Source organism: Erpetoichthys calabaricus, chromosome 2 (assembly GCF_900747795.2).
Source record: "Erpetoichthys calabaricus chromosome 2, fErpCal1.3, whole genome shotgun sequence".
Lineage (NCBI taxonomy): Eukaryota > Metazoa > Chordata > Cladistia > Polypteriformes > Polypteridae > Erpetoichthys > Erpetoichthys calabaricus.
In genome coordinates this window covers 166627418-166654255 of record NC_041395.2, presented here as the reverse complement: position 1 = coordinate 166654255, position 26838 = coordinate 166627418, and the positions used below count along the sequence as shown (strand labels likewise).

Below are 26838 nucleotides of genomic sequence, written 5' to 3'. Positions count from 1 at the left end.
GCTAGTTACTAATAAAAGATGCATGTGGATTAATGAATCTACCAAGATATTTGTCTTGACTGTAAAAAGAATCAGCAATAAATTCAAAAAAGATTTTAAACATATTCCTTGTGAAACTAGTGCTGGGCGGTATGACCTAAATTCTGTATCACTGTATTTTTCAAAATTATCCGGTTTTACGGTATTCAACGGTATTTTTTCATATGCATGAATGGATATTAACCACATTTTCCACTGCAATTACTGCAGTAGACTGGCTAAGAATAACCTATTCCACTATCATGAGAATTGTACATTGTACAAAAAAATATTTTAATGTGCACACAAGTATTAATACACGCTTGTATGGCCCCATAAAGTGATAGTTTCCAAGTGGGTGGTACTAATAAAGAGAAAGAATCACACTGCATGACAGTTGCAGTCAAAATATTGAACCTTTTTACTGAACAAATTCTGCAAACAACTTAAACTAAAATTTTGACAACATATTTTTAACCATCCAAAAAGGCATTTACGCTTAGTAAAATATCCAGAGGTGCTTGTCAAAAGTTGTATTGCACTGAACATGTCTTAGAAAAGAAATATATAGTAAATATTTTTTGTAAACCAACTACACTTTCTGTTAATGTTAACAATCTCTGTCCACTGACACGGTAAAGTGACTTTTTAAACAACTTTACCATCATTAAACTGCATAATATTTAAACTAATAAATAATAAAAATAAAATAAATAATAGTGCAACTTCCAGTAATAACACTATTTCTTCAAGCCCAGGTGCATTACACAGTATTCACCAAATAAAAATAAAATAAAATAAAACAAGTGCAACTTGGTGATGACATCTTTACCAACTGAACCATCATTAAGGCAAATTGCATTAATATGGACCTTGCTTCAGTATAGTCCTACGGAAGCGTATTAGAGCCACCATGAAGAAAAAAAAAAAAAATACGGACACAGTGAAGAAAAAAAAATTTTATTCTCAACATTTCCACTTTATTCTCACTCTTTATGTCGAGATTAAAGTCGACATTTCTACTTTATTCTCATAGTTTATTTTGTCATTAAAGTGGAATGTCGTAAACTAAACTTCATCCTAAAATCAATGTTTCATTTACTAGATTTTCTCAAACCCCGTCATAAGTTAATGTAGCACATTATATGCTTTGTGTTAAGTGTTCCCAGACCCAGTTGTTAATTACTACGTGCTTCTTAAACCGACTTCTTCTGCACAAAGAGAGGCGCAGGCAGCTACTGCCGCACAGAATACATTCACTTCATGATATTCCTGCTCTCTGAAAATTTAGAATGCTAAGATAAATACTTGATATCATTTTCATGATGAAATGCATTAAAGCAGGTATTAAACATGCACGGTAGTTTGGCGATCGTGTTGCTCCCTCACAGTAAGGGGTTCCCAGGTGTATGTTCAATGTAGAGAACTTTATGGCAGGTGTGACGAGGCTCCAAAAAAAAAAACTGGATGTATGAATGGGTATCGCACAGGTTTAACTTAAATATTGTGTAAATGTTGGGTTCGTGATCTGGTGATCGGTGACAAAAACACAGAATTCAATAGATGTTCTTCTGAGCAGGCTTTCTTTATTACATGGTGCTGTCTCTGTCTGACGTACCAAACCCCGAGTTCCTATCCTTCCTTTTTCTTTCTCCACATAACCAATGACCACATGATAAACGTCTTTGTGAAACTAAAACTAGTTATAAACTTAGACCACGGAGTGTTCAGAACTTAAAAAAAAATCTTCGTTATACATGTTTAATTATGCCATCCATTCAGGGTTGCGCCCATTCCAGCAAGCATTGTATGCGAGGCAGGAGCAAATCCTGAACATGGCTCCAGCATATCGCAGGGTGAATACGAGCAATACATACACTAGCAGGGTCAAAATAACGTAACAAAACCCCACATCCTACATGACTTAGAAAGGAAACTGAAGCAGACTGAGTAAACCCACCAGAAAAACATGCAAATTCAAGGCAGGGAACACCCGGGACCCCCTTGCTGCAAGGCAGCAGTGCAACCTCAATGCCACCATGCCCCCACGATTAATACATGCTTTAATGCATTTCATCACGAAAATGATATCAGGTATTTATCTTAGCATTCTACAGTGCATCCAGAAAGTATTCACAGCGCATCACTTTTTCCACATTTTGTTGTTACAGCCTTATTCCAAAATGGATTAAATTCATTTTTTTCCTCAGAATTCTACACACAACACCCCATAATGACAATGTGAAAAACGTTTACTTGAGGTTTTTGCAAATTTATTAAAAATAAAAAACTGAGAAAGCACATGTACATAAGTATTCACAGCCTTTGCCATGAAAAGCTCAAAATTGAGCTCAGGTGCATCCCGTTTCCCCTGATCATCCTTGAGATGTTTCTGCAGCTTAATTGGAGTCCACTTGTGGTAAATTCAGTTAATTGGACATGATTTGGAAAGGCACACACCTGTCTATATAAGGTCCCACAGTTGACAGTTCATGTCAGAGCACAAACCAAGCATGAAGTCAAAGGAATTGTCTGTAGACCTCCGAGACAGGATCTGGGGAAGGTTACAGAAAAATTTCTGCTGCTTTGAAGGTCCCAATGAGCACAGTGGCCTCCATCATCCGTAAGTGGAAGAAGTTCTAAACCACCGGGACTCTTCCTAGAGCTGGCCGATCATCTAACTGAGTGATCAGGGGAGAAGGGCCTTAGTCAGGGAGGTGACCAAGAACCCGATGGTCACTCTGTCAGAGCTCCAGAGGTCCTCTGCGGAGAGAGGAGAACCTTCCAGAAGGACAACCATCTCTGCAGCAATCTACCAATCAGGCCTGTATGGTAGAGTGGCCAGATGGAAGCCACTCCTTAGTAAAAGGCACATGGCAGCCCGCCTGGAGTTTGCCAAAAGGCACCTGAAGGACTCTCAGACCATGAGAAAGAAAATTCTCTGGTCTGATGAGACAAAGATTGAACTCTTTGGTGTGAATGCCAGGCATCACGTTTGGAGGAAACTAGGCACCGCTCATCACCAGGCCAATACCATCACTAGAGTGAAGCATGGTGTGGCAGCATCATGCTGTGGGGATGTTTTTCAGCTGCAGGGACTGGGAGACAAGTCAGGATAAAGGGAAAGATGACTGCAGCAATATACAAGAGACATCCTGAATGAAAACCTGCTCCAGAGCGCTCTTGACCTCAGACTGGGGCGACGGTTCATCTTTCAGTACGACAACAACCCTAAGCACACAGCCAAGATATCAAAGGAGTGGCTTCAGTACAACTCTGTGAATGTCCTTGAGTGGCCCAGCCAGAGCCCAGACTTGAATCCAATTGAACATCTCTGGAGAGATCTTAAAATGGCTGTGCACTGACGCTTTCCATCCAACCTGATGGAGCTTGAGAGGTGCTGCAAAGAGGAATGGGCGAAACTGGCCCAGGATAGGTGTGCCAAGCTTGTGGCCTCATATTCAAAAAGACTTGAGGCTGTAATTGCTGCCAAAGGTGCATCCACAAAGTATTGAGCAAAGGCTGTGAATACTTATGTACATGTGATTTCTCAGTTTTTTTATTTTTAATAAATTTGCAAAAACCTCAAGTAAACTTTTTTCACGTTGTCTTTATGGGGAATTGTGTGTAGAATTCTGAGGAAAAAAATGAATTTAATCCATTTTGGAATAAGGCTGTAACATAAAATGTGGAAAAAGTGATGCGCTGTGAATACTTTCCGGATGCACTGTAAATGTTCAGAGAGCAAGAATATCATGAAATTAATGTATTCTGTGTGTTGATCGCTGCCTGCACATCCTCTTAGAGCAAGAGGAAGTCAGTTTAAGAAGCACATAGTGATTAACATGGCTCCAGGAACACTTAACACAAAGCATTTAATGTGCTACATAATTTATGACGGGATTTGAGAAAATCTAGTAAATTAAATTTTCATTTTAAGATGAAGTTCAGTTTACGATGTTCTACTTTAATGACAAATTACAAGAATAATGTCAACATGTAGACTTTAATCTCAACATACATGGTGAGAATAAAGTAGAAATGTTGAGAATAAAGTCAACATGTCGACTTTATTCTCATCATAAGCGTCAAGATTAAAGTGGAAATGTCGAGGATAAAGTCAACATGTCATCACACTGTTACACAGTATCCAGGTACATTACACAGTATTGAAAAAAAAAATAAAATAAGTAGTATAGAAACAGTATTCACACATTTCAACATAATGGTCCACATCCAACCTTTTAAAACCAAAGTATCTCCAGACAACAGACACGGCTCCTTTTTTCGGCAAAAGTTCTTCTGTGTCATCATGTTTTACTTTATTGTCTGCTACAGCTTCAGTTTCAGAATGTTCTCTGTCCATTTCCACCGTTCAATACCTCCACTAATGCATGTACTCCGTTGTATGTGTATTTTAGTGGTGCAGCAGTGAAAAAGGTTCCCCGGTAAACAGTTTCCCGCTGTGCCACGTTCTGAATGTTGTTTAGGCTATTTAAACTGGTGTTGCGGTATAAGAAAAATCCATATCATAACAAAAATAAAAAATGGTTTTTGGTATGAACCAGTATACCACCCAGCACTATGTGAAACTAATGCACTTGTTTATAGAGCATTTCTACAATACACAAATAAAATATATTGTGCGGTTGTGCCACTACTTAGACGTGTTTTTTTATTTTTTTGAGCATACTACTAGATAATTGATATTTGAATTATGTGACACGAGTAACATAACTTTTTTTTCTTGCTTCCATGGACGTTTCTCAAATCATTTGCCATTTTTACTGAACTGGCCACTATTGGCTGCATGAAAACATGACATTACAAATTTTTCTTAGCTTTCACTAATACCACATTGGGTAAGTAATATAAAAAAAAAATAAAAATTTTGGTTAGGGTATTCCATTAAAATTGATGTGTGGAAATACCACTATTCCACTTTCAACATACGAAATTCTGTTTAATTTAGTTAAAAGTACAAGTGAGTTGCATACTAAAAGATTACAAATGGAGAAACAATACAGAAAACCTCAAATTCCCTTTGTCACTTGGTATTTCACAATGCATGTAATCATATGTAAACTTTTTAATTTTGAATTTATTATACCATTAAATACATAAAATAAAATGATCAGATCATCAGCCTTGCTCTTATTTACAGTTATTGAATTACAATGAATTAAAGTACAGTATGTCAAAAACTTGTTAACTCTGTTGATTGGAACTTTTGAAACATATAAAGTGTATACAAGTTTAAATGAGTCACTCAAGAATGTTCAGGCAATAGTTTAGCATTGTAAGTCAAGAATACAGAAAAGCATGCAAACAAGCATGTTCTGTTTTGTTGTTTGTTGTACAACTGATTGAGAATACTTAAGCCCACTTAAATTCATAGTGGACTTAAGTTTTATGCCTTTTGTAAAAGTATAATAAACATTACTCTTATCTGAAATTGCTCCCCTTCACCTTTTTTTTTTTAACCCCCCACCTATGGCACTTTTCCCCCTCTCCTTTGTTACATGGGGTAGCCAATATCAGAACTTGCATAATGAGATGCAATTAGAACAAAAGTAGTTGAGCTTGTAAAGCTTAAATTACCTACTCTTCCCTTATTTTCTGTTGTTGTTAATTCACATTAGTACTTAACAGCAACATTGCTTCATCTGAATAATTAAGATATAAATATGAAATTTTATTTTGAAATAATTTAAACTAGGGCCTCTCATCCAAAACAGCACATTTAAAACTCTGTTTACTCACAGATCTCATGCGCTTCTTAGGTGGGCTACTGGACAGACCATCTAGTTGTCCATGTTCAGTAAGAAAACCAGTAACCTGTTCCAGGAAGGAATTCACATCAAGCTGGTGCCATTCAACAAGTTTCTGACCTGAAGGAGTGAAACATAACTAGACATCATCCAAACGTAAAAAAATGTAAATAAATGTAACCCCACAATCATTTCCTCCATTTTCCACACAAGCTTACATGAATAGTACAACAAGACAAAAAACTACCATGTGATAAAACTATACTAAAAAATCTGGAGATTAATTTATTCAGAGTATATGATTCACTATTACAACGGCTACTATTTTACAGAATTCTATAAGTTTAATTGTTGTGAAGATGCCATCACAGAGCCTATAACCACTTATTCAAAACTAGGGTGCTCTGCCCTCTCCTCGCTTCGCTCGCCAACCCCTGGTGTTGGGTAACCCGAAATACATTGATGTATGTATGAGATATATTGGAGTGTAAAGGTGTAGATGACGAACAAAGGAAGTAAAGAACCCATAGCATGGCACATTAGAAAGATATACTGGAATATTTCTTTATACACAACATTTGTAGTAAAGATGGTGTGTTGCCCTTGAATGAGTTTTGCTTGGCATGGAGTATCTACAACTTTAACTTTAATGTCAGATGAACGCCGAACTCTTGAGAAGGCTTCATAAAGTTGTCCATGTCCAAGTACAGTCTCAGAGAAGTATATGCCAACTCTGTCCATGGTTTGTCCTTGGGATTTGTTGATTGTCATGGCAAATGCAGGTTTAATGGGAAATTGGTGTCGTTAAAGTGTAAAAGGTAATTCCAGGTCAGAACTTGTAATGTCAACTCTAGGAATCAAAACAGTATTGTTAGAATGTGATCCTGTATGTACTTGTGTAGACGTAGCTAATGGGTGACTGTTTATGACTTCAGCGACGTTTCTCATGATCAGCTACTGTGTATTGTGTGTTTTCAGGAAGGGTTATTCGTTGATAGATTGCGACATCTGGATCTAACACGTAGATTTGTGCATATTTGCGTTCGTGATTTGGTTCAGGGTGCACTGTTCCAATCCGATGTAATATTTGTCCACATACGCGAAAGCAGTATGGGCCATTGCCAGCTGTTGGCCTGATATTCACCCCGGTAGATGCAAAAGCAAATGAACTATTGTAGGATCCAATGCAGTCCATAAAGTTTTTACTTTCGGGTACATTGTTAGTTAGAAGCTTCTGTAGATATTCAGGAAAGTCATCTAAAGGAGGCAGTCTAACCTGACCCTTTTGACAACAACGTGTAAACTCATTAGTTTTATTGCCAGTTGTTTCTTCAGGGAAGTTAAGTAAATGACAATGACAGCAAATGATATCCATTAATCCTAATGAATGTTCATTAATAGTGGACTCATTACAGAATGTGTTGTCAGCTAATTGGCGGAATTGTTTAGCGGCTGTTTGTCGTTCTTTTCTTTGCCGTTTCTCTATTGCCTCTGCTGTTTGAGAGGCGCGTTGTAGGCGCCTGCGTTCATTAATTGTATTCATGCGGGCTCGTTTCTGTATGTCCGTCATGGAGCCGTGCCTGCTTTGCTTGCGGCATTTCAGACGCGCGTTGTAGTGTGTATCTCCGTCAGTTGTGGTCTTTCATTTTGAACCCGTGCCTGCTTTGCTTCCGCAGTTTCAGATGCGCGTTGTAGGCGTCTATGTTCATTGTATTTGTCCATGCAGGCTCGTGTTTGTAGCTCCGTTAGTCAAGCTGTTTGGTTTTGGAGCCGAGACAGTTTTGCTTCTGCGGTTTCAGACTCGCGTTGTAGGCGCCCAAGTTTAATGATTGTATCCATGCGGGGTCGTTATTGTAGCTCCGTTAGTTGAGCTGGATCGTTTTGGAGCCGTGACCGTGACTCCATTAGTTATCCGTTGTCTACCGTTAGTAATATGGATAATTGCACTTACTGTTAATACGGAGCGTTTTCTATGGTTGTACTGTTAATAATGCATCACTGTAATGTGATTCACATATGCTATATGGTTTGGACGTGTGAGGATGCCGAACGTTTAATACGGAGAGTTTGTTTATTCTTATTACCCGGACCATGCTGTGTAGTGTGGACATTTAGTTCGGAAGCGCGTTGTAGGCGCCTGCGCCTTTCGTATTTTCTCACGCCTTCCGTACTATCTTTGTGGACCTTTGCGGACTCCGTAGCGTCTTCCGTTTGACTCTGGGGTGCAGTGCAGAATCTTCTTTTCTGTGTGGCGTTAGTTGAGCTCTTTTGTTTTTGAGCCGTGACTCCTTCGTTAGTTGAGCTCTTTCGTTTTTGAGCCGTGACTCCTTCATTCGCGGTGGATCAGACTTCGCTTGCGGTTTAAGAGACGCGCGCTGTAGGCGCCTGCGCACTATGTCTCCTGCGTCCATCGCCGTGTACCTGGGTCCGTGCCTTCCGGTTTACCATTCTCGTTTAGTAATATGGATGACCTATGTGTGCATCAATTTGAAGGGGAAATGAAGGAAAAAAGCAAAGGAGAACCTTGTTTTCCTTTCTGTTGTAGAAAACTATATACTTGAATAGTTTTTGTTTTTGTTCAAATTGTGTCTTTTTTGACACTGAGTAAAATCATGCAGAAAGATTACTGGAAGGACAAGCTGAAATCAGTCTTAAGCTGCCAACATATTATATGCTCAGTAAAGTGTTATGACGTATACATTCCAAACTTTTATTTCCTCAAATATTGATTTTCTAGTTGTAGTAACTGTCTTAATCAATTCAAAATTATAGGGTTGGGCAAAGTTCATTGTAATGACACATTTTAGGTGCATTTACAAATAATAGTAATCATATCTACCTGTTTGTCCCAGTGGACCGACTTTGCTGAAATCGGCCACACTTTTTCTTTAAGGAAACTAGGGGGCTCTGCCCCCTGCTCGCTTCGCTCACTAACCCCCGGGCCGGCACTACAGGCAGCCACTTTGCGGATCTCCCACTCACATATGGGGAAGCGGATGTACAATTTAAATAGATTGTTATTTTCATGGGAAATGTTACATATACATAATAGAACTATTTTACATTACAGCAAGTAATTAACCATTATAAAAATAGTAAAATGTAATAAATTGAAATAAAATTATGTTTCATGTTGCATTAGAGGTATTCATTGCGTTATACGTTTTTGTTCTGTTTGGCTTTGAAATTAAAATGCAAATAATTTTAAAACTTACACTTTTACTGTAACACTTCAGTAAAAAATTTTTTGAATTAACCTTTCATCAATATCACAATGAATTTTGATTCCATGTTTGGACTTACAGTACATCCGGAAAGTATTCACAGTGCATCACTTTTTCCATATTTTGTTATGTTACAGCCTTATTCCAAAATGGATAAAATTCATATTTTTCCTCAGAATTCTACACACAACACCCCATAATGACAACGTGAAAAAGTTGGGACCTTCACTGGGACCTTCAAAGCAGCAGAAATTTTTCTGTAACCTTCCCCAGGTTTGTGCCTCGAGACAATCCTGTCTCGGAGGTCTACAGACAATTCCTTTGACTTCATGCTTGGTTTGTGCTCTGACATGAACTGTCAACTGTGGGACCTTATATAGACAGGTGTGTGCCTTTCCAAATCATGTCCAATTAACTGAATTTACCACAGGTGGACTCCAATTAAGCTGCAGAAACATCTCAAGGATGATCAGGGGAAACAGGATGCACCTGAGCTCAATTTTGAGCTTCATGGCAAAGGCTGTGAATACTTATGTACATGTGCTTTCTCAGTTTGGAGGAAACCTGGCACCATCCCTACAGTGAAGCATGGTGGTGGCAGCGTCATGCTGTGGGGATGTTTTTCAGCGGCAGGGACTGGGAGACAAGTCAGGATAAAGGGAAAGATGACTGCAGCAATGTACAGAGACATCCTGGATGAAAACCTGCTCCAGAGCGCTCTTGACCTCAGACTGGGGTGACGGTTCATCTTTCAGCAGGACAACGACCCTAAGCACAGAGCCAAGATATCAAAGGAGAGGCTTCAGGACAACTCTGTGAATGTCCTTGAGTGGCCCAGCCAGAGCCCAGACTTGAATCCGATTGAACATCTCTGGAGAGATCTTAAAATGGCTGTGCACCGACGCTTCCCATCCAACCTGATAGAGCTTGAGAGGTACTGCAAAGAGGAATGGGCGAAAGTGGCCAAGGATAGGTGTGCCAAGCTTGTGGCATCATATTCAACAAGACTTGAGGCTGTAATTGCTGCCAAAGGTGCATTGACAAAGTATTGAGCAAAGGCTGTGAATACTTATGTACATGTGATTTCTCAGTTTTTTTATTTTTAATAAATTTGCAAAAACCTCAAGTAAACTTTTTTCACGTTGTCATTATGGGGTGTGGTGTGTAGAATTCTGAGGAAAAAAATGAATTTAATCCATTTTGGAATAAGGCTGTAACATAACAAAATGTGGAAAAAGTGATGCGCTGTGAATACTTTCCGGATGCACTGTACATCGTGACAATGCAATGTATAACTGCCCGTGAGTGAATATCATTTCCTTCTATCTAATAAATAAACAGTCTTTGTCGAATGTTTGTCCCTGTGATTTGTGAATTTTAATAACAAAAGCTACTGTAAAAGGAAACTGTAAACATTTTAATACGAACGGCATATCAAGATCTCCTTTGGTGTCTAAGATTATCTGCGGAAATATGTATTACATTACCTTTGTTGTCACCTGTTAAAATTTTACATGTCATTGCCGTGTAACTGATCAACAATTTTCGTGTTAATTCGTTTGACTTCATCATTTCTCGGTGCTAGGATTCTGTAGATAACCCATCTGGATGAAATTCTTCCATAAGATTTGGACATAATAAGTCTTCTTTTATTGGGAACTTAAAGTGAGGAAAACGTAAAAATGTATTACAGCTGAGAGCCCAAGAACTGTGTCTGACAAAAGCATTCACACAAATGAGAGGTGAGAGGACCGTGGGCATGGGTGAAAAATGGTTGAGAGGAGGCGGGACTTGAAAAAATCTCTTGGCAATAGTCTTGTCTCAAGATTTGCTTTTATAATAGAGAGCTTTATCACAAAGCTTCAGATTTCTTCTATTGAAAATAGAGTGAGCTGTACAAAATTTTGAATTTTCAAAACCTCTTAGTGAAAAACATAGGTGAATTTTCAAAATTCTAGATCTTAGAACAAAGAAACATTCTGTGGAACTCCATTTACTAGTGATGGGAACTCCGGCTCTTTTCAAAGCTTCGGCTCTTATGGATCGACTCCCTTTAAAGAGCCGGCTCTTACGGTTCCCGAATGGCTCTTCGTTTAGTATCACTTGGATGCTTATATTTTAGCCTAATTAAGCAATTATGAATGGTTTGTGTATAGCCTAAGCAATTTCTTATTCATTGTTTTCAAACATTACGTATTTTTATGCATTTTTTCATTACAATAAATACACAGTTACTATTGTTTAACATTTTAATAAAAGCTTTAAATGAACAACTTAACACAAAAACACAGCAAACAAATTAAATAAAGGCCAAACTCAACAACAACAACACAACACTATGACTCTTTGAATAAAAGTTTTTAGGCCAGGTTGGCATTCAGAAATGCCAGATGCCTCAGCTTAGATGGGCTGATGCGATTTCTCCTCTCCGTGATTATTTGTCCTGTTTTTGAGAAGACTCTTTATGAGGGGACCGATGTAGAGACAATGCAAAGTCTTCCTACCATTACCTTAACCAGGCGTGGGTAGACTGCAGCCTTGGCCTCCCACCAGCTCGGTGGGTCTTCAGATCGTTGGATGAGGGGCTCCTCAAGATAGGACCTCAACTCCAGCATAGCATCAGCTGTGGGATTTCTCCTTGCAGTGTCTCCTGTTGCTCTTTCGTCAAAGAGCCTCCACACAGCAGAAGCTTGTGGTTCCTGTGAACACGGCCCTGCTCCAATTTCTTCTTCTTGGCCCTCTGATGGAGGAGCAGACAGGCTACTGGGGTTGCATCTTGCTGCTGCTGCACTTATTCTTTGAAATGCCTCATCCACAGCTCTTTTGTCATTAAATGCTACCTTTTTCCAGAGCAGTGGTTTCTGAAAGCACAGTGTTGTACTCCATCCTCAGATATATAGTTATGGAATAATTGTTTGGGACAAAGTTATTCTGCTAGGGAGAACATACATGGGGTTTAAGGCCTGTACAAAAGTTGTAAATCCTCTGTCCTCCACAATGGAAAATGGTTGAAAGTCACTAGCTATCATTTTGGCCAGCACCTCATCGACACTTATTTGTTTGTTTGTGTCATTTGTTTTGGAATAAATGTGCTTATTTTGGTTTGAACTGAAGACCGTGTTATACCTGCAGTTTTCGGTAAGACAGTGGATGCTGCAGCAGAAGTACTTGGCTCTTTTCCAGGGTCAGTGGATGGCAGGAGAGAGGGCACGCTGTCCTCCAGTTGCACGGATGGGTGGGTGGTTCTTATATGTCTGTGCAGGTTTGTTGTTGACCCTGCTCTAACGGATATTTTCATATTACAAATTCTGCACTTAGCTTTGCAGTCTCCAATATCACTGAAATGCAGCCAGATGCTGCTTCTTTTTCGGCTTTCACTCATTTCTTCACTCTTCTTTTTTTCTTCACGATGCGCTTGCATTTAAATCTGGCTCCTCGTCTGTCGCAGCGATCGCTCTGTGTACCTGGCCTGTACCAACACTCGCTGTCTTCGGAGCGTCTGCCCCCCTTCCTTCTTTCACACAATGGTACGATCCTAGTCCGATGTGTTGTTCGTGAACAAGCCGGCATTATGAGCCAATGTTCTGTGTGCCCATATAAGTAAAGTCCCGCCCCTGCCGAATGGATTTTCAGCAGAGCTGAGCAGGAGCGACTGAAGCTTCGGCTCTGCTCGACGGGCATCGGCTCCTCTCGTTCGCTTCAAAGCATCGGCTCTTAGAGCCGGCTCATTCGTGAACGACACATCACTACCATTTACAGATTAATTTACTGTTTACTCTGAAAGAAGTTACTTCAGCTTATATATTTTACTCTTTTACTTGTTCAATAGCTGCACCTTAAGCAAAACAATGAAACACCTGTAGAGTCATGCATGCATCTTACACTTTATGTTAGTGTGTACATGTGGCGCCAGAGTTGTCTGCCATACCAGTTCACTTCTCAAGTTGTCTGAAACCTCACCAATTACTTTACATGATGCAATGGCCGTAAAAGTAAAACATGCAGCAGCTTAACTTATCTAGAAATGAATGGAAGAGGAAATAACCTCTATAACTTGTTATGCATGAAGTAAACACATACTCAGTATTTTCTTTAAATTGAAAATAATCTCACAGCTGCTTTGGCTGCAGATATATACAATTAATATTTCTCTGACACTACAATTAATTGGCAAAGTATCACAATGACCTGCTATCAATCATGGTCTATTGCAACTAACAATTATAGTTTGGGACTAATAGAGACATTAACTTTCTAACTGGTACTTCTTTGAAAAATGTTATGTATAAGAAATACAAGTACCCATAAAACATCTAAAACCAGCAATTAACAACAGAACCTCAATCAATGCTATTTTTACATCACTTGAGTTGTAATCCACGGTCTATAATGGCTACATGAGCCACCATACATCTATTTAGACTCCATTTTTAACTAAAACTATATATTCTATGTGTTCTACTAGAACCTGTAGTTTTGTTCTGTTATCTCTGTTATTATTGAGTATAACGAATTTTTAGAGTATTTGACATGTAAACAAAAATTAAAATACTTCAGCTTTCAAAGAAGTTAACCAAGCCCGTAAATGCAGCTGAATGTTACATCATGCATATATTTTCTTACTTTTTTCAAACTTTACTGCTAGACATCAAATTAGAAATTCCAATTTATTACATACCTGTCCTCGGGTCAAGGATTGAAATATAAGGAAATTCATTTAGTTTGTAGAATTGTATATATCTCTGTCCCTCTTCACTGTCATGGTACACCTTTAAGAAAACACAACGTATTTGACCAAAAGTAAGAAACTACAAAAATGTAAAAATGAAAGACGAAGTTAGAATTTATTACTATTTTTTTACACTGTAACGTACACTATGGCAGAGGTTCTCAGTGTCGGTCCTGGGGGCCCACTGTGGCTGCAGGTTTTTGTTCCAACCAGCTTCTATTTTTAATTGGACTCCTGCGCTAATTAAGTGAACTGTTATTTGTCAAATTCTGTGTTTTGGGAAAAATGTAGAAATTAGAAAACTAAGTTTGGTATATTAAAATGTACCAAGCAGTTATATTGGAATAATGTATTTTGTTTTCTTTTTAACAATATTTTCATCTTGATTTTCATTCTGTTTTTTGCAGAGTGTTCTAATTGTTTAATTAATTCATTATTTTCTAATTAGTGGGTCTAATGCTGAAGTAGTTGCAGCCTTGTTGTTTGCCTGGCTGTCTGCTCCAGTGGTTGTCATTATTAGGATACAAGAAGGGAGCAAACTGCACAGAGAAAGGGCAAAATAGAATGAAATCAACAAAAGGTTGTTAAGCATTTAAATATCTAGCAAAAGCAGAAATATTCCTAAATGTCTTATAAATGTAGAACATGCTGCAGTGCTTTCTTAATGAAGAATAAGTGAAGAGAAAAAAAAAATGTCTGCTAATTAATTGAGCTCAGTGTTCTCAGATGTTGTCACTGATTAGGAATCTGGTTGGAACAAAAACCTGAAGCCACAGTGGGCCCCCAGGACCGACATTGAGAACCCCTGCACCATGGAATCTATTTTATGCTTAAAAATTGCATTAAGGATAATCTGTTTACTATATTACTCAAATATACTTTTACTTAATGCTATTCACCTTCCAAGAAAAGAGACTGTCCAAATTTCAAATTTCCTTTGCATTTGGAAACATCACTGTCATTGTTAGGATTCAACTATACTGTACTGCTAAAAAACACTGCAACTAAGTAGTATTGTTTCAATTTGTTAAATTGTAAAATTTAATAAAATAGCACAAATTAATTCTAATTATTTTTGTCTAGGACTGGGGTGTTATTAACCAACATATCACATCAATAAATATGATGTGCAAGCCATCTGCAGAGGAAGAGAAAGTGGTATATTCGTCCTATGTGGTTCAGATGTAGTCTTTGACTTGGCCATTTCATAACTTTTAATTTCTTATTTTTAATACAAAATGGTCTTATAGCAAATCTGTGCACCCTCTTTCAGATAGTTGACTCATGGTCCCTGTCACTAAATGTTGCAAGACTAGCCAGTGAAAGCCAAAATGTTATCCAGGAGTCCTTGGGAACTTCCCGCAGCATCTTTTGGTGAGAAGATCTAACTTGCATTGTTTGCTATATGTGTGAAATTTTCAACATTTGAAGATTATCTTGAAGACAGTGAATTTATGGACTTCAATTTTTTTGGAAATTGTTTTAAAAGCCTTCCAAAGTAGGCACCAAATCAGTCCTCTGATGGCCCCAAAGGCCTCTTTTAATCTTGGAAGCCACCAAGAAAACCAAATCACACTACAGGTTTCTGATGTTTATATAAGGCAAGGCCCTCCCAGATATATTCTATTGCTGTTCTAATTATTTGCACCACTTTGGGAGCACAATTCTGGATTATTTTGCTCGCTGCTGCACATTTGGATGTCAGTTATGAACCTGGATTTGCCAAAGTACATGATGACTTGGGCTACTGTAAAGTTTGCACAAGATGGATACCCAAACAGTTCACTGACCTGTACAAGCCAACATCCTTTGATCAATTTCAGCTTCACTCAAATTTCAGTTTCACTCCCTTGCCCAAAGAAATGTCACTATGGTGCACTGTTCAACAATGGGGCAGCAGAGTGTCCATGTTCATTTGACCTTGGCTTCAACTAGAATAACAGCAGAGCGCTGCGCTGTGACTGTTTGAACTAACCATAAGCCACACCGAATATGTTGCAGAGTCAGGTTCTACCCATCGTGCTTAAAGCAGAATTTTCAAATTGACCTTACTTTTTGATTTACCCTCATAAAATGTGGAGGAAATACTTAAGGATCATTACAATGCAACATTCTGCAAATTCTGTAACTCCATTTGTGAAACACAAATATAATCACCATGTCTCAACTTATCCATGTTACTAACCGAGAATAAACCAGATATGGACGCAGGTACACGGCGATGGGACCATGAGACATAGTGCGCAGGCGCCTACAGCGCGCGTTTCATAAACCGCAAGCGAAGTCTTATACACCGGAGTGAAGTTAGGTATAATGTGCTGCTTGGGATTGTACAAACCGCTGAACGCTTTACACCAAATTCAAACACAATACAGCTCAACTAACGGAAATAGCAAATAAAACAACAAGCCCATACCTAACGACACGGCCACAGAACAAACAAACACAACAGGATTCGGCGCCCCGCCCAAAGTCAAACTGGAGAGAGTACGGATGCCACAAACGTCCACACTACACAGCATAGTGAAACCCGAGATAGTACGGAAGACGCAGGCGTCACCGCCATATTGTGAGTGGCACTACTGCGGAGTGAAGTTAGGAATAATGTGCTGCTTGGGATTGTACAAACCACTGAACGCTTTACATCAAATTCAAACACAATACAGCTCAACTAACGGAAATAGCAAAAAAAACAACAAGCCCATACCTAACGACACGGCCACAGAGAACGGCCACTGGCAGTGAGGAATAAAAGTGAATGAAAAGTGAAGCCAGGATGCACTTACTTACTTGAAGATTTTTCTTGATGATGATGTGATAGAAAGAATTGTTGTTGAGAAGAATTATAATGCTGAATAATGTTGGGTAAAACACCATACACCTAAGCACTTATCCCATTCAAATATATATAACACAAAAGACATATATTTTGAAAGTATGACAATATTAGCATCATGATTATCATTATTATTAATTTTATATGATGATGATTATACTTTTTACACTTTTGATTTTGTACTTTTAGTGATTTGCACATTTTACAGTAAAAAGAAGAGATTTAATAAAAATGTAATTTTTTAAGCTAAAAAATGCAAAGCTTTTCACATTTTTTTTGAGAAAAAAATGTAACGCTATGGAGTTTAAGTACGAATATACATATATTAGGTATTAGAATTATTAACTTGACTTGAATATACAGTGGAACCTCTAGATACGAGTTTAATTCGTTCCAGAACTGAGCTTGTATAGCGAATTTCTCGTATCTAGAACAAACTTCCCCATTGAAAATAATGGAAATCCAGTTAATCCGTTCTGCACCCCAAATATATTAACATAAAAATCAATTTTCCTAACAAATAACACTGATAAATTATATATACTGTAGTCTACCTTTAATAAATAACACTGGTAAATAATATAACTGATTATTAAAAGAATCAAAACAGGTGTCCAAAGTGCAGTAGAGCATTCAATAAATTTTTAAATAAATAATCCTTAAAACAGTTGTGAAGTGGAGGTTTAAAATACACAAGAATAACAATCCTTTAACACGAGGTTAAAACGTCAAAAAGATGCCGTCTTTAAAAAACAGATGACAATCCACGGTGCTTCTTCTCTGTTAGCGTCTCACCTGCGGGCTCTGCAACAGGCGAGACACTCTTAATGCAGCTGACCTTCTCTACAACGTCCTGCTTCAGCTGTTTGGCTCGCCTGTTCAGCTCACTGTTCAGCTACACGCGAGCCTGCACTCACTCGCCTGCCTGCCTGCCTGCCTGCCTGCTCTCCCGCTCCCCCGCTCTCGCGCTCTCTCTCTCTCTTTTCTTTTACTTTTTCTCCCCCTTAACCGGCTCGCGCTTCTCTATATATGCGGGGAGGACATGGCAGCTGCAGCCCATCAGCCACAGGAACAATCATGGATGTGGGCAGTTTCCCACCTGTGCACTTAAGTGAGAAACGCAGACACCGCAGATCGCAACTGCTACCACGCCCCCTTGCTAAGCCGCGAGCTATACCCACAGCCTGGCTCGTGGCTCGTTACGCGAGCCAATGCTCGTATTTAGATCTGAATTTTTCGCTCATAGTTTCCTCGTATTTTGAATTTCTCGTATACAGAGGTGATCGTATCTCGAGGTTCCACTGTATTTGAATCTTCACTCAATCAAGCTCGCAGTGCTGGAAGTCATTAAAAGACAGACGAGGCGCTACATTCAGTTTTATTATGGTGTGATTGTACATACATAAAACAAGACATGTTTCTGACAATGTATACAGTAATCCCTCACTACTTCGCGGTTCACTTTTCGCGGATTCACGACTTTGCGGATTTTATATGTAAGCATATCTAAATATATAACGCGGATTTTTCGCTGCTTCGTGAGTTTCTCCGGACAATGGGTCTTTTTACTTCTGGTATTTGCTTCCTCAGTTGGTTTGCCCAGTTGATTTCATACAAGAGATGCTATTGGCGGATGGCTGAGAAGCTACCCAATCAGAGCACGCAGTTAAGTTCCTGTGTGCTGCTGATTGGCTCAGAGACGGAGTGCTGCATTAACCAGGAAGTCTCATCTCACTCATTCAGCATTAACGTGCTCTTGCTACTGCATTCAGGGGATTATCACCATCGTCATCATTTTTACTGCGCAGCATATTCATCACCATCATCACGTCATATATAGCTACGTGTACTTCGCTATACAGTAAGTGTAAACTTATCTACCGATTTCATATTGCTTAGAAGTTGTCCCTGTTATTAATAGAGTAAAGGGTGGGTTGTAAACAATATAGGGAGGGTTTAAAAAGTCCAAATACACGTTACATAATTAAATAAATATGGTGTCCCTACTTCGCGGAAATTCAGTTATCGCGGTCGGCCTTGGAACCTATCTCCCGCGATAAGTGAGGGATTACTGTAAAGGCAATTTGCAGCAGTGCCTGGTTTTCCTGATGTAATCTGAGAAATTTACCAAACTGTCACACACGTGTGCATGGGGGACAGCTTAAAGCTTAAATAACTGTAACAATCCGCCAGACAAGGGTTGGCACTAACCTCTGATGCTTTCTCTCTTTCTCCCTCTGCAGACCAACAAAAGGAACCTGCCACTGACGACATCATTTCCATTTCTAATTCCCATGGACCTTCTCCTTCCTGTCAGTATTCTACTTAACTACCTTTTTGTTATTTTGTAATCAGCTCATTAATGAGCGCTGTCTGTAAAGACTTTTTTCCCCCCATTTGTTTTGCCAACTATTCCAAGTATACGGTGATACTGTGGTCATATACCCCAACTCTTTATCTTGGGTTTTGGCTCTGTTTATTTCACAACTCATATTGCAATAAGAGCACATATCAGGAAAGAAGCTGCTTATTAACTGTAAGAAGTGACATTCCACTAACACACATTCATCTGCGATTTTAACTGAGCCATACAGAGTATTTTTGAATTGCCACACAAGTGTGTTACTTAGTAGTGCTTGATGCACCATGGAGTACCAGCTCCTAATCCGATCAGCAAATGTATGTTGTTTCACGGGGGATTCCCCCCTCATCCCGCTCTGAAAGAATAAATCAATTTTGAATCTGTACGTGCTATTCATATCCACTTTTTGGGGTCTGCATATTTTCTACATTCGAATCCAAGCAAAGTTTTATAAAAGAGAACCATGTTCTGTAGTTTTTCCACTTGTGTCATCATGTCAGTGCTCAAAAAGTTTTGAACTTTGGAGCATTTCAGATCAGGGATACTCAAATTGCACTAATACCTTGCACCGGACTACATCAGTGACCTTCTCCATCCCTATGCTCTTGTTCATCCACTAAGGTCCTCTAATTCTGGCAATCTCACACTACCCTGTACCCTGAGTGATAGGGCCTTCAGCTGTTTAGCGCCCCAGACCTTGGAATGACTAATGATAATTAGATCAGTTGACTCAATTCACTCTTTCAAAAAACAACTCAAAACTCACCTGTTCAGGAAGGCTTGTAACTTAACCCAGGGGTGGGCAAATTCATTCCTGGAGGGCCGCAGTGGCTGCGGGTTTTTGTTCCAACCCAGTTGCTTAATTAGAAAACAATCCTTGCCAATAATTACATTTCATGGCTTGTTAGTGCTTTAACTCTGCTATGTCAAGCCATTCTCATATCCTAGATTTTTTTTTCCATTCTAAGGATATCATCCAAATACTTTGAAGTGTAAAACGGATGGGTAATTCGCAGTCCTTCACTTTTTTCTCTTCTCTTTCTTTCCAAGTATTTAATTAAACCAAATAGTGCACGATAAATACACACAGGTGTAAAGGGTAACAAGCAAAATGGATAACTGCTGGTTTCTTTTGTCATTTGCATCTTATTGCTAATAAGGAGCAATTAAAAACCAAGAATGCAGCTGTTTAAGACTTAAATAAGCAATAAGGGTTCATAATCTTAACGAGGGAGATAACTAAAATGAAGCAGAAGTGTTTCTAGAGCAATAAGTGCTTCTTATTAAGCAATTGGGTTGGAACAAAAACCTGCAGCCACTGCGGCCCTCCAGGAATGAATTTGCCCACCCCTGACTTAACCAAATATTCTGCCCCTTCTTCCAGTTTACCTCTCTGTCCAGATACTCAGGTTAATTTGTGTGTGTTATATCACAAACAATGTTATTTGTTCAGGCTTTTTTTATTATTGAATTTAATATTTACTCTGGTTTATTATCTTTTATTCTTTTTAATGCTTTGTATATCCTGTATTTATTGGTTTTAGTGTTGTATGCAGAAAACATGTATCCAATGTTTGATACCCTGCTGTTCTTTCTAAGACTCTGTAAAGTATCTTGAGCATGGAAAAGTTCCTATATAAATAAAATGTATTATTATTATTATTATTATAATAAGAGTGGCTTTGTGCAACAGCAGTACGGTCATGTTTTAGTCCTCACTTTATGCACAACACATTGGCAGATAGAAATTGCAATTTCTGTGCACAACACACTGGAAAAGAAGTATGCCAGTCATCTGGACTAAGTATTCCATAAAATGAAGTGCATTCACACCTGATTGCACATCTATAGTTAAATACTTTCCATGGAGAAATAGTATTTCAAATCTAACCTTCCTATCCTTCTAAGTATAACAACAGCAGTTATGCTCAATTTTCTTTGTTAATAAGCCTCCCACTGAAGCTTTTGGGGATTCTTTATATATCATATTGGAATACACGTTTATTCAAAAGTCCCATCTCTACTATTTACATTTTCAGCTCCTGTGACAGAAATTGCAGACATCAGATGTATGATCATGGGGAACCCACAATATGTTTTTCTCCATACCCAGCACTGCTCGCAAGGTATGGGAATTTCTTTACCAATGCTCACAGGGCCATACCTGTACATGTACATGTGGATGCCCTCTGGAATACCCATGGTTTGCGTCCATGACCACACTAATCCAAAAACGCTGGATTATTTGTGTTGCAGAATTTAAATCAACCTACAAATTCTAAAACATATCTGGTTCCAAGAATATAGAATAAAGCATTGGAAGCATGTCATTGTTAATTTTTCTACTACTCATTACTGTTCTCACCTTCAGGTACATTTTGATTACTGCCAACTATTCAACATTACTTCAGAATATATTGTATATGAAAATAAAACTATCTGAGTGCATTTGATTTTTAAGCATACCTGCCAAAAGACAAAGTGTTCACGAATTATAGTTTTGACGGCTTCATTACTCCATACATCTCGATTTAGGCACTGGCAAGAGAAATCCTGCACGTTTTGGATATTTATCATCAGCCACTTATTCTCCATTTGACCACACTCCTTTGCCTGTAAACACATAATATATTTAAACCACATAAAAATCTCCACATATATAAAAGAAAAAAAATACCAATGAAACTACACAAATACTCTAGAAAAAGATTAACATATATTAATTGAATGTAAGTGTAAGGAATCTACTTTTTAGAAACAACTTTTTTTTTTTTAATATTATCTTTTTTTATTTTAACTGAAACTAAATGTGACACACAAGGTAATCTAGTCCACTTGACATAGCATTTTGTATAGAGACATACTTGTACTAATACTAATTAAATGACTCAGTAAAAAGTCCAATGCTTTGTTTTCTAAAAATCTTTAAATACTGCAAATATTGCCACTGAAAAGTTTTGTAAATAAACATATCCAACAAGGAAATAACAGCATAATAAATTTTGTAGTCCTAAACCACCAAGCATGCCTATAATCAGAATAATGTACCACATTCAGATACAATGGCTGAGGTTTCACAGTTGCGTGTGTTGTATTTACCACAATACAAAAGAGCAGCAATAAAAAATAATAACAATGTTTATTTAAAAATGATTTGATGCTTATAAGTAGGCCTGGGTAAAAATATTGATTTTCCGATTAATCATTATTGTTCATTTAAACCACAGGTGTCGAACTCCAGGCCTGGAGGGCCGCAGTGGCTACAGGTTTTCATTCTAAGCCTTTTCCTAATCAGTGACCAGTTTTCACTGCTAATTCACTTTTCTTCCTTCATTTTAATAGCCTTGTTTTTAAGGATTCAGTGCTCTGAATTGATTCGTTTCCTCATTAAATGACAGCCAAACAGAAATGAGATGTGAAACGAGCCAACAGATGACCAGCTAAACTGGGGCTTCAAACTCCAACCAGTTTCTTAATGAGAAGCCAATGCTTGCTGTTAATTAAACCCATTATTTAATTATTCTTTCTGCCACAGCAGACATTTCTAAAACTGATGATTTTATGTTTTTTTTCTAAGAACACCATCAAGATGTTTCGATGACCTGAGAGATCAGACTTACTGAGACCTCCTCCTTTCTCTGTTTTCAGATATTGTGTAATGGGCACAGGTGAGCTGGTCATGTGGCCACTTGTTTCATGTCTCATTATTGTTTGGCCGCTAATTAAGGAAAAAGAAACAACTAAGGGGCCTGAGTCAATTTAATTAAAAGAAGTAATTATCAGCAAAAACTGGTAACTAATTAAGAAGATGGTTAGAATGAAAACCTGCAGCCACTGCGGCCCTCCAGGACTGGAGTTCAACACCCCTGAAAACGTTTGATATTGGTTCTTTAAGTCTCAAGATTGATCTTGTGAAGCTCTGTTTTGCTCAATTACTATATGCAGATTTTTGCTCATCTTTGTTTTTCACAGTCGATCCAAGTAGGTGTTGCTAATACACCTGTTAAGACTTTCTACAGAAAAAGCACTTTACTATGAGTTGTGCTCGCTGTGAGACGTAGGATGGGGCAGAGGCAGAGCACAGAATGTTACATGGTTAGATCTGAAATCCTAACCTCACCTCCCTGCATTTTAGCAGCCCTAATTTGCAACAGGTGAACATCCAAGGGTAGCAGATTCCAACTTGACAGTCACATCTCACTAAATTAAAAACCACTGGGCACCTGTGGCAGATGTGTTGCAGACAAGTGGGCTGTATGCCAGTCACACCAGAAGCACTGCTGCTGCATATATAATAGCTGCTAAGATGGCTGGCTGGCTGTTGTTCCATCGCATGACCACATCAATTGCAAGTCTGTATGCTGGCAAGTCCAATAAATGTTGCTTCTCTTTAAGCATGTGACTAGCTGTACTGTTAAGCTGAAAAAAGTTTCTAACACGTATCACCTGGCCAGCCTGTTAAATCAAAGTGAGTGTGTGCAGAAAGCAGCAGACATGAAGTACCTACATAAGCTGCACTGTATGGGTCATATTAGCGGCGTTATCAGTAACGATGGTTGGTTCTTTGTCTTTTATATTAAATACACCCAATGCTGCTGTCAACAAGCATCAGCTCTATATTCTCATTTTAAAACGCTTCCTGTTAGTCTGAGGAAGAACTGTGAGGACAAATTTGAGACTGATTAACATGACTGCTACATATGAGCAACTGAAGATATGTGTATTTGTGGAAATATAGAAAGACACGAGTCTTCCTGCTGTATTTTTAATTTCAGCTAATTCAAGATTATTTTAAATGTCCAACAGGGGAATAACTTTAACTAACAGTTTAGTTGAAAGGTGTCCACATGGAGATTCAGAACATATAAATAGGTTACCGAATAACAATATTGGATTTATTAATTAATTTTCAGTATGGAAAACATCTTGTATCACCCCAGTCCCAAAGGTATTACGTCCTAGTGAGCTGAATGACTTCCGGCCTGTCGCTCTGATGTCACATATGATGAAGACCATGGAGCAGCTGCTGCTACACCACCTGAGGCCACAGGTCCGCCATGCCCTCGACCCTCTGCAGTTCGCATACCAGGAGAAGGTGGGAACGGAGGATGCCATCATCTGTATGCTACACCGATCCCTCTCCCACTTGGACAGAGGCAGTGGTGCTGTAAGAATTATGTTTCTAGACTTCTCTAGCGCCTTCAACACCATCCAACCTCTGCTCCTTAGGGACAAGCTGACAGAGATGGGAGTAGATTCATACCTGGTGGCATGGATAGTGGACTATCTTACAGACAGACCTCAGTGTGTGCGTCTCGGGAACTGCAGGTCTGACATTGTGGTCAGCAACACAGGAGCGCCACAGGGGACTGTACTTTCTCCGGTCCTGTTCAGCCTATATACATCGGACTTCCAATACAACTCAGAGTCCTGCCACGTGCAAAAGTTCGCTGAAAACACTGCTATCGTGGGCTGCATCAGGAGTGGGCAGGAGGAGGAGTATAGGAACCTAATCAAGGACTTTGTTAAATGGTGCGAATCAAACCACTTACACCTGAACACTAGCAAAACCAAGGAACTGGTGGTGACAAATTGGACTGGAATGCCAATACTGATTCTCTGTGCAAGAGAGGACAGAGCTGACTATACTTCCTTAGAAGACTGGCGTCCTTCAACATCTGCAATAAGATGCTGCAGATGTTCTATCAGACAGATGTGGCGAGTGCCCTCTTCTACGCAGTGGTGTGCTGGGGAGGCAGCATAAAGAAGAGGGACACCTCACGCCTGGACAAACTGGTGAGGAAGGCAGGCTGTATTGTAGGCATGGAGCTGGACAGTTTGACATCCATGGCAGAGCGACGGGCGCTCAGCAGGCTCCTGTCAAACATGGAGAATCCACAGCATCCACTGAACAATATCATCTCCAGACAGAGGAGCAGCTTCAGCGACAGACTGCTGTCACTGACCTGCTCCACTGAGAGACTGAGGAGATCGTTTTTCCCTCACACTATGCGACTCTTCAATTCCCCCCAGGGGGATAAACGTTAACATTATTCAAAGTTATTGTCTGTTTTTACCTGCATTTTTATTACTCTTTAATGTAATATTGTTTTTTTCTATCAGTTTGCTGCTGCTGGAATATGTGAATTTCCCCTTGGGATTAATAAAGTATCTATCTATCTATCTATCTATCTATCTATCTATCTATCTATCTATCTATCTATCTATCTATCTATCTATTTGATTATTTTATAATAATATTATTATTTTGTTACATTATCTTGCAAATAATGATGTTAACTGTCCATTACTAATCAATAATTTCTTCTTAAATGTCATTCCATGCTTGTGCATACGTTATGAAGTCACTGAGTAGACTCCTTTCAAATAAAGGGTTACTGAAATTTGTCACATTATATTAATGTTCTCTATGCATGGTTAAGTAATCTCAGAAAAAGCCACCACTTCAAATATATCAGTGCATGCTAATTCAGTCAAGATAAAATGGATATCGAACTGAATTGGGGGTATTGTAAATCGGAATTGAATCGGGGCATCAGTGCCAATACCAAGCCCTACTTATAAGCTGCTTCTGGGACAATCTCCTTGTATGCCATTTTTGACAAGGTTTTTGTAGTTTTTGGATAAACTATCAAGAGAACCAGTATTTGGATTAACTCCTTGTCAGCCACGGCCTAAAGCAGACAATCTTTCCAACAATGCCATATCATGCCAAGGTCACAATGCTGGGACAAGTTACTATTCCCATGTAAAAAATATATTAACAACCGCTTCCTCAGCGTTATATTTACCCAAGTCACCAATGCACAACCCGATTCTGCAACTGGGACAGTAGAAGTGTGTTTCTTTCACATTGTTCTTGAAATATTTTTTCTGTTGCTTGAGCGTGAGAGAGTAGAATGACTGTACCTGATCAGCATGATTGATGCGACCCTTGTGTTATTGTAGGTTACCACAGAGCAAGACTTAGTGACTTCCATATTTCCCCTGACACCAACAATAGCTGCTGCATTGTGAACAGTGCTTTGGGGGCTAACGTCTTTCTTGCCTTTTAACTTGATTGCAATCATTTTGCCTTTTTGCCACGTACCTACTTGCAACACGATGAACCTGCAGGTGACAAAATTCACCAGGTATATCACAGTCATACAGTACCAAATGCATCAATTTCACTATCCGTGTCAACGTCTGATGACTAACTCACACTGTCATCACCATTGCTTAATTCAACTAATGGTTCAGATTCAGTTAGTTCTATAAATTACTTTACAGCTTCTCATCTACATGCCATTGTGTTTTGGTTGAAGGCTCCGTCCTAATCATGAATATTAATGAGTTACTTTAGTGCTGCAAAACGCATAGAAATATTCATGATTTTTTTGCAGCATAATGTTATTTTATCCACTAGATGGCAACAGAAAATGATCTCATGAGATATTTGGGCTTAACACTGTAAAGGAGATCATTACAAGTTTGACTCAGGCTTAGTTGAAATTATATAGAATTCTGAGCCTTGCGTCACACTTGGCAAACTGATATAGTACAGTATAAGAAAGTAAACAAATTACACACATATGCAAATAAATTATAATTAGCATAGTTAAACATGCCAAAACAACTAATAATCTACTTTTTTAGTGCAAGAGGCTGCACCTCATTCATTTAAATATGTTGCACTACAAACCCTGCTTTTACATGTCACTGCAATTTTTGCTTAATTCTCGTACTTAACTGAAGGCTGATATACTATGGCTAATAATGGCTTAACAATGCTTTTAATTTTCAGTATCATGATGGACCATGACAAATGGATATACCATAAAAATAAAGACACATTTGTCGGTTAGAGTTAGAACAAACTGAATTTAAAAAAAAAA

The 26838-nt window shown here is 38.7% G+C and overlaps 2 protein-coding genes across 3 annotated transcripts in view; one reads left to right on the top strand and one right to left on the bottom strand.

The window, feature by feature from the left end:
* Positions 1 to 26838, top strand: part of LOC114669508 (presenilins-associated rhomboid-like protein, mitochondrial) — a 1019231-nt gene that overhangs the window by 902824 nt on the left and 89569 nt on the right. The window lies entirely within an intron of this gene.
* The window catches only part of ubxn7 (UBX domain protein 7), a 143181-nt gene that overhangs the window by 33730 nt on the left and 82613 nt on the right, over positions 1 to 26838 (bottom strand). For both annotated transcript variants that reach the window (XM_028825689.2, XM_051922887.1), the window contains 3 exons: positions 21407 to 21553; positions 13692 to 13782; positions 5782 to 5909 (listed from right to left, as the gene is read on the bottom strand). In XM_028825689.2, coding sequence (XP_028681522.2) covers positions 5782 to 5909; positions 13692 to 13782; positions 21407 to 21553 — 366 coding nt within the window. The remainder of the gene's footprint in view (positions 1 to 5781; positions 5910 to 13691; positions 13783 to 21406; positions 21554 to 26838) is intronic.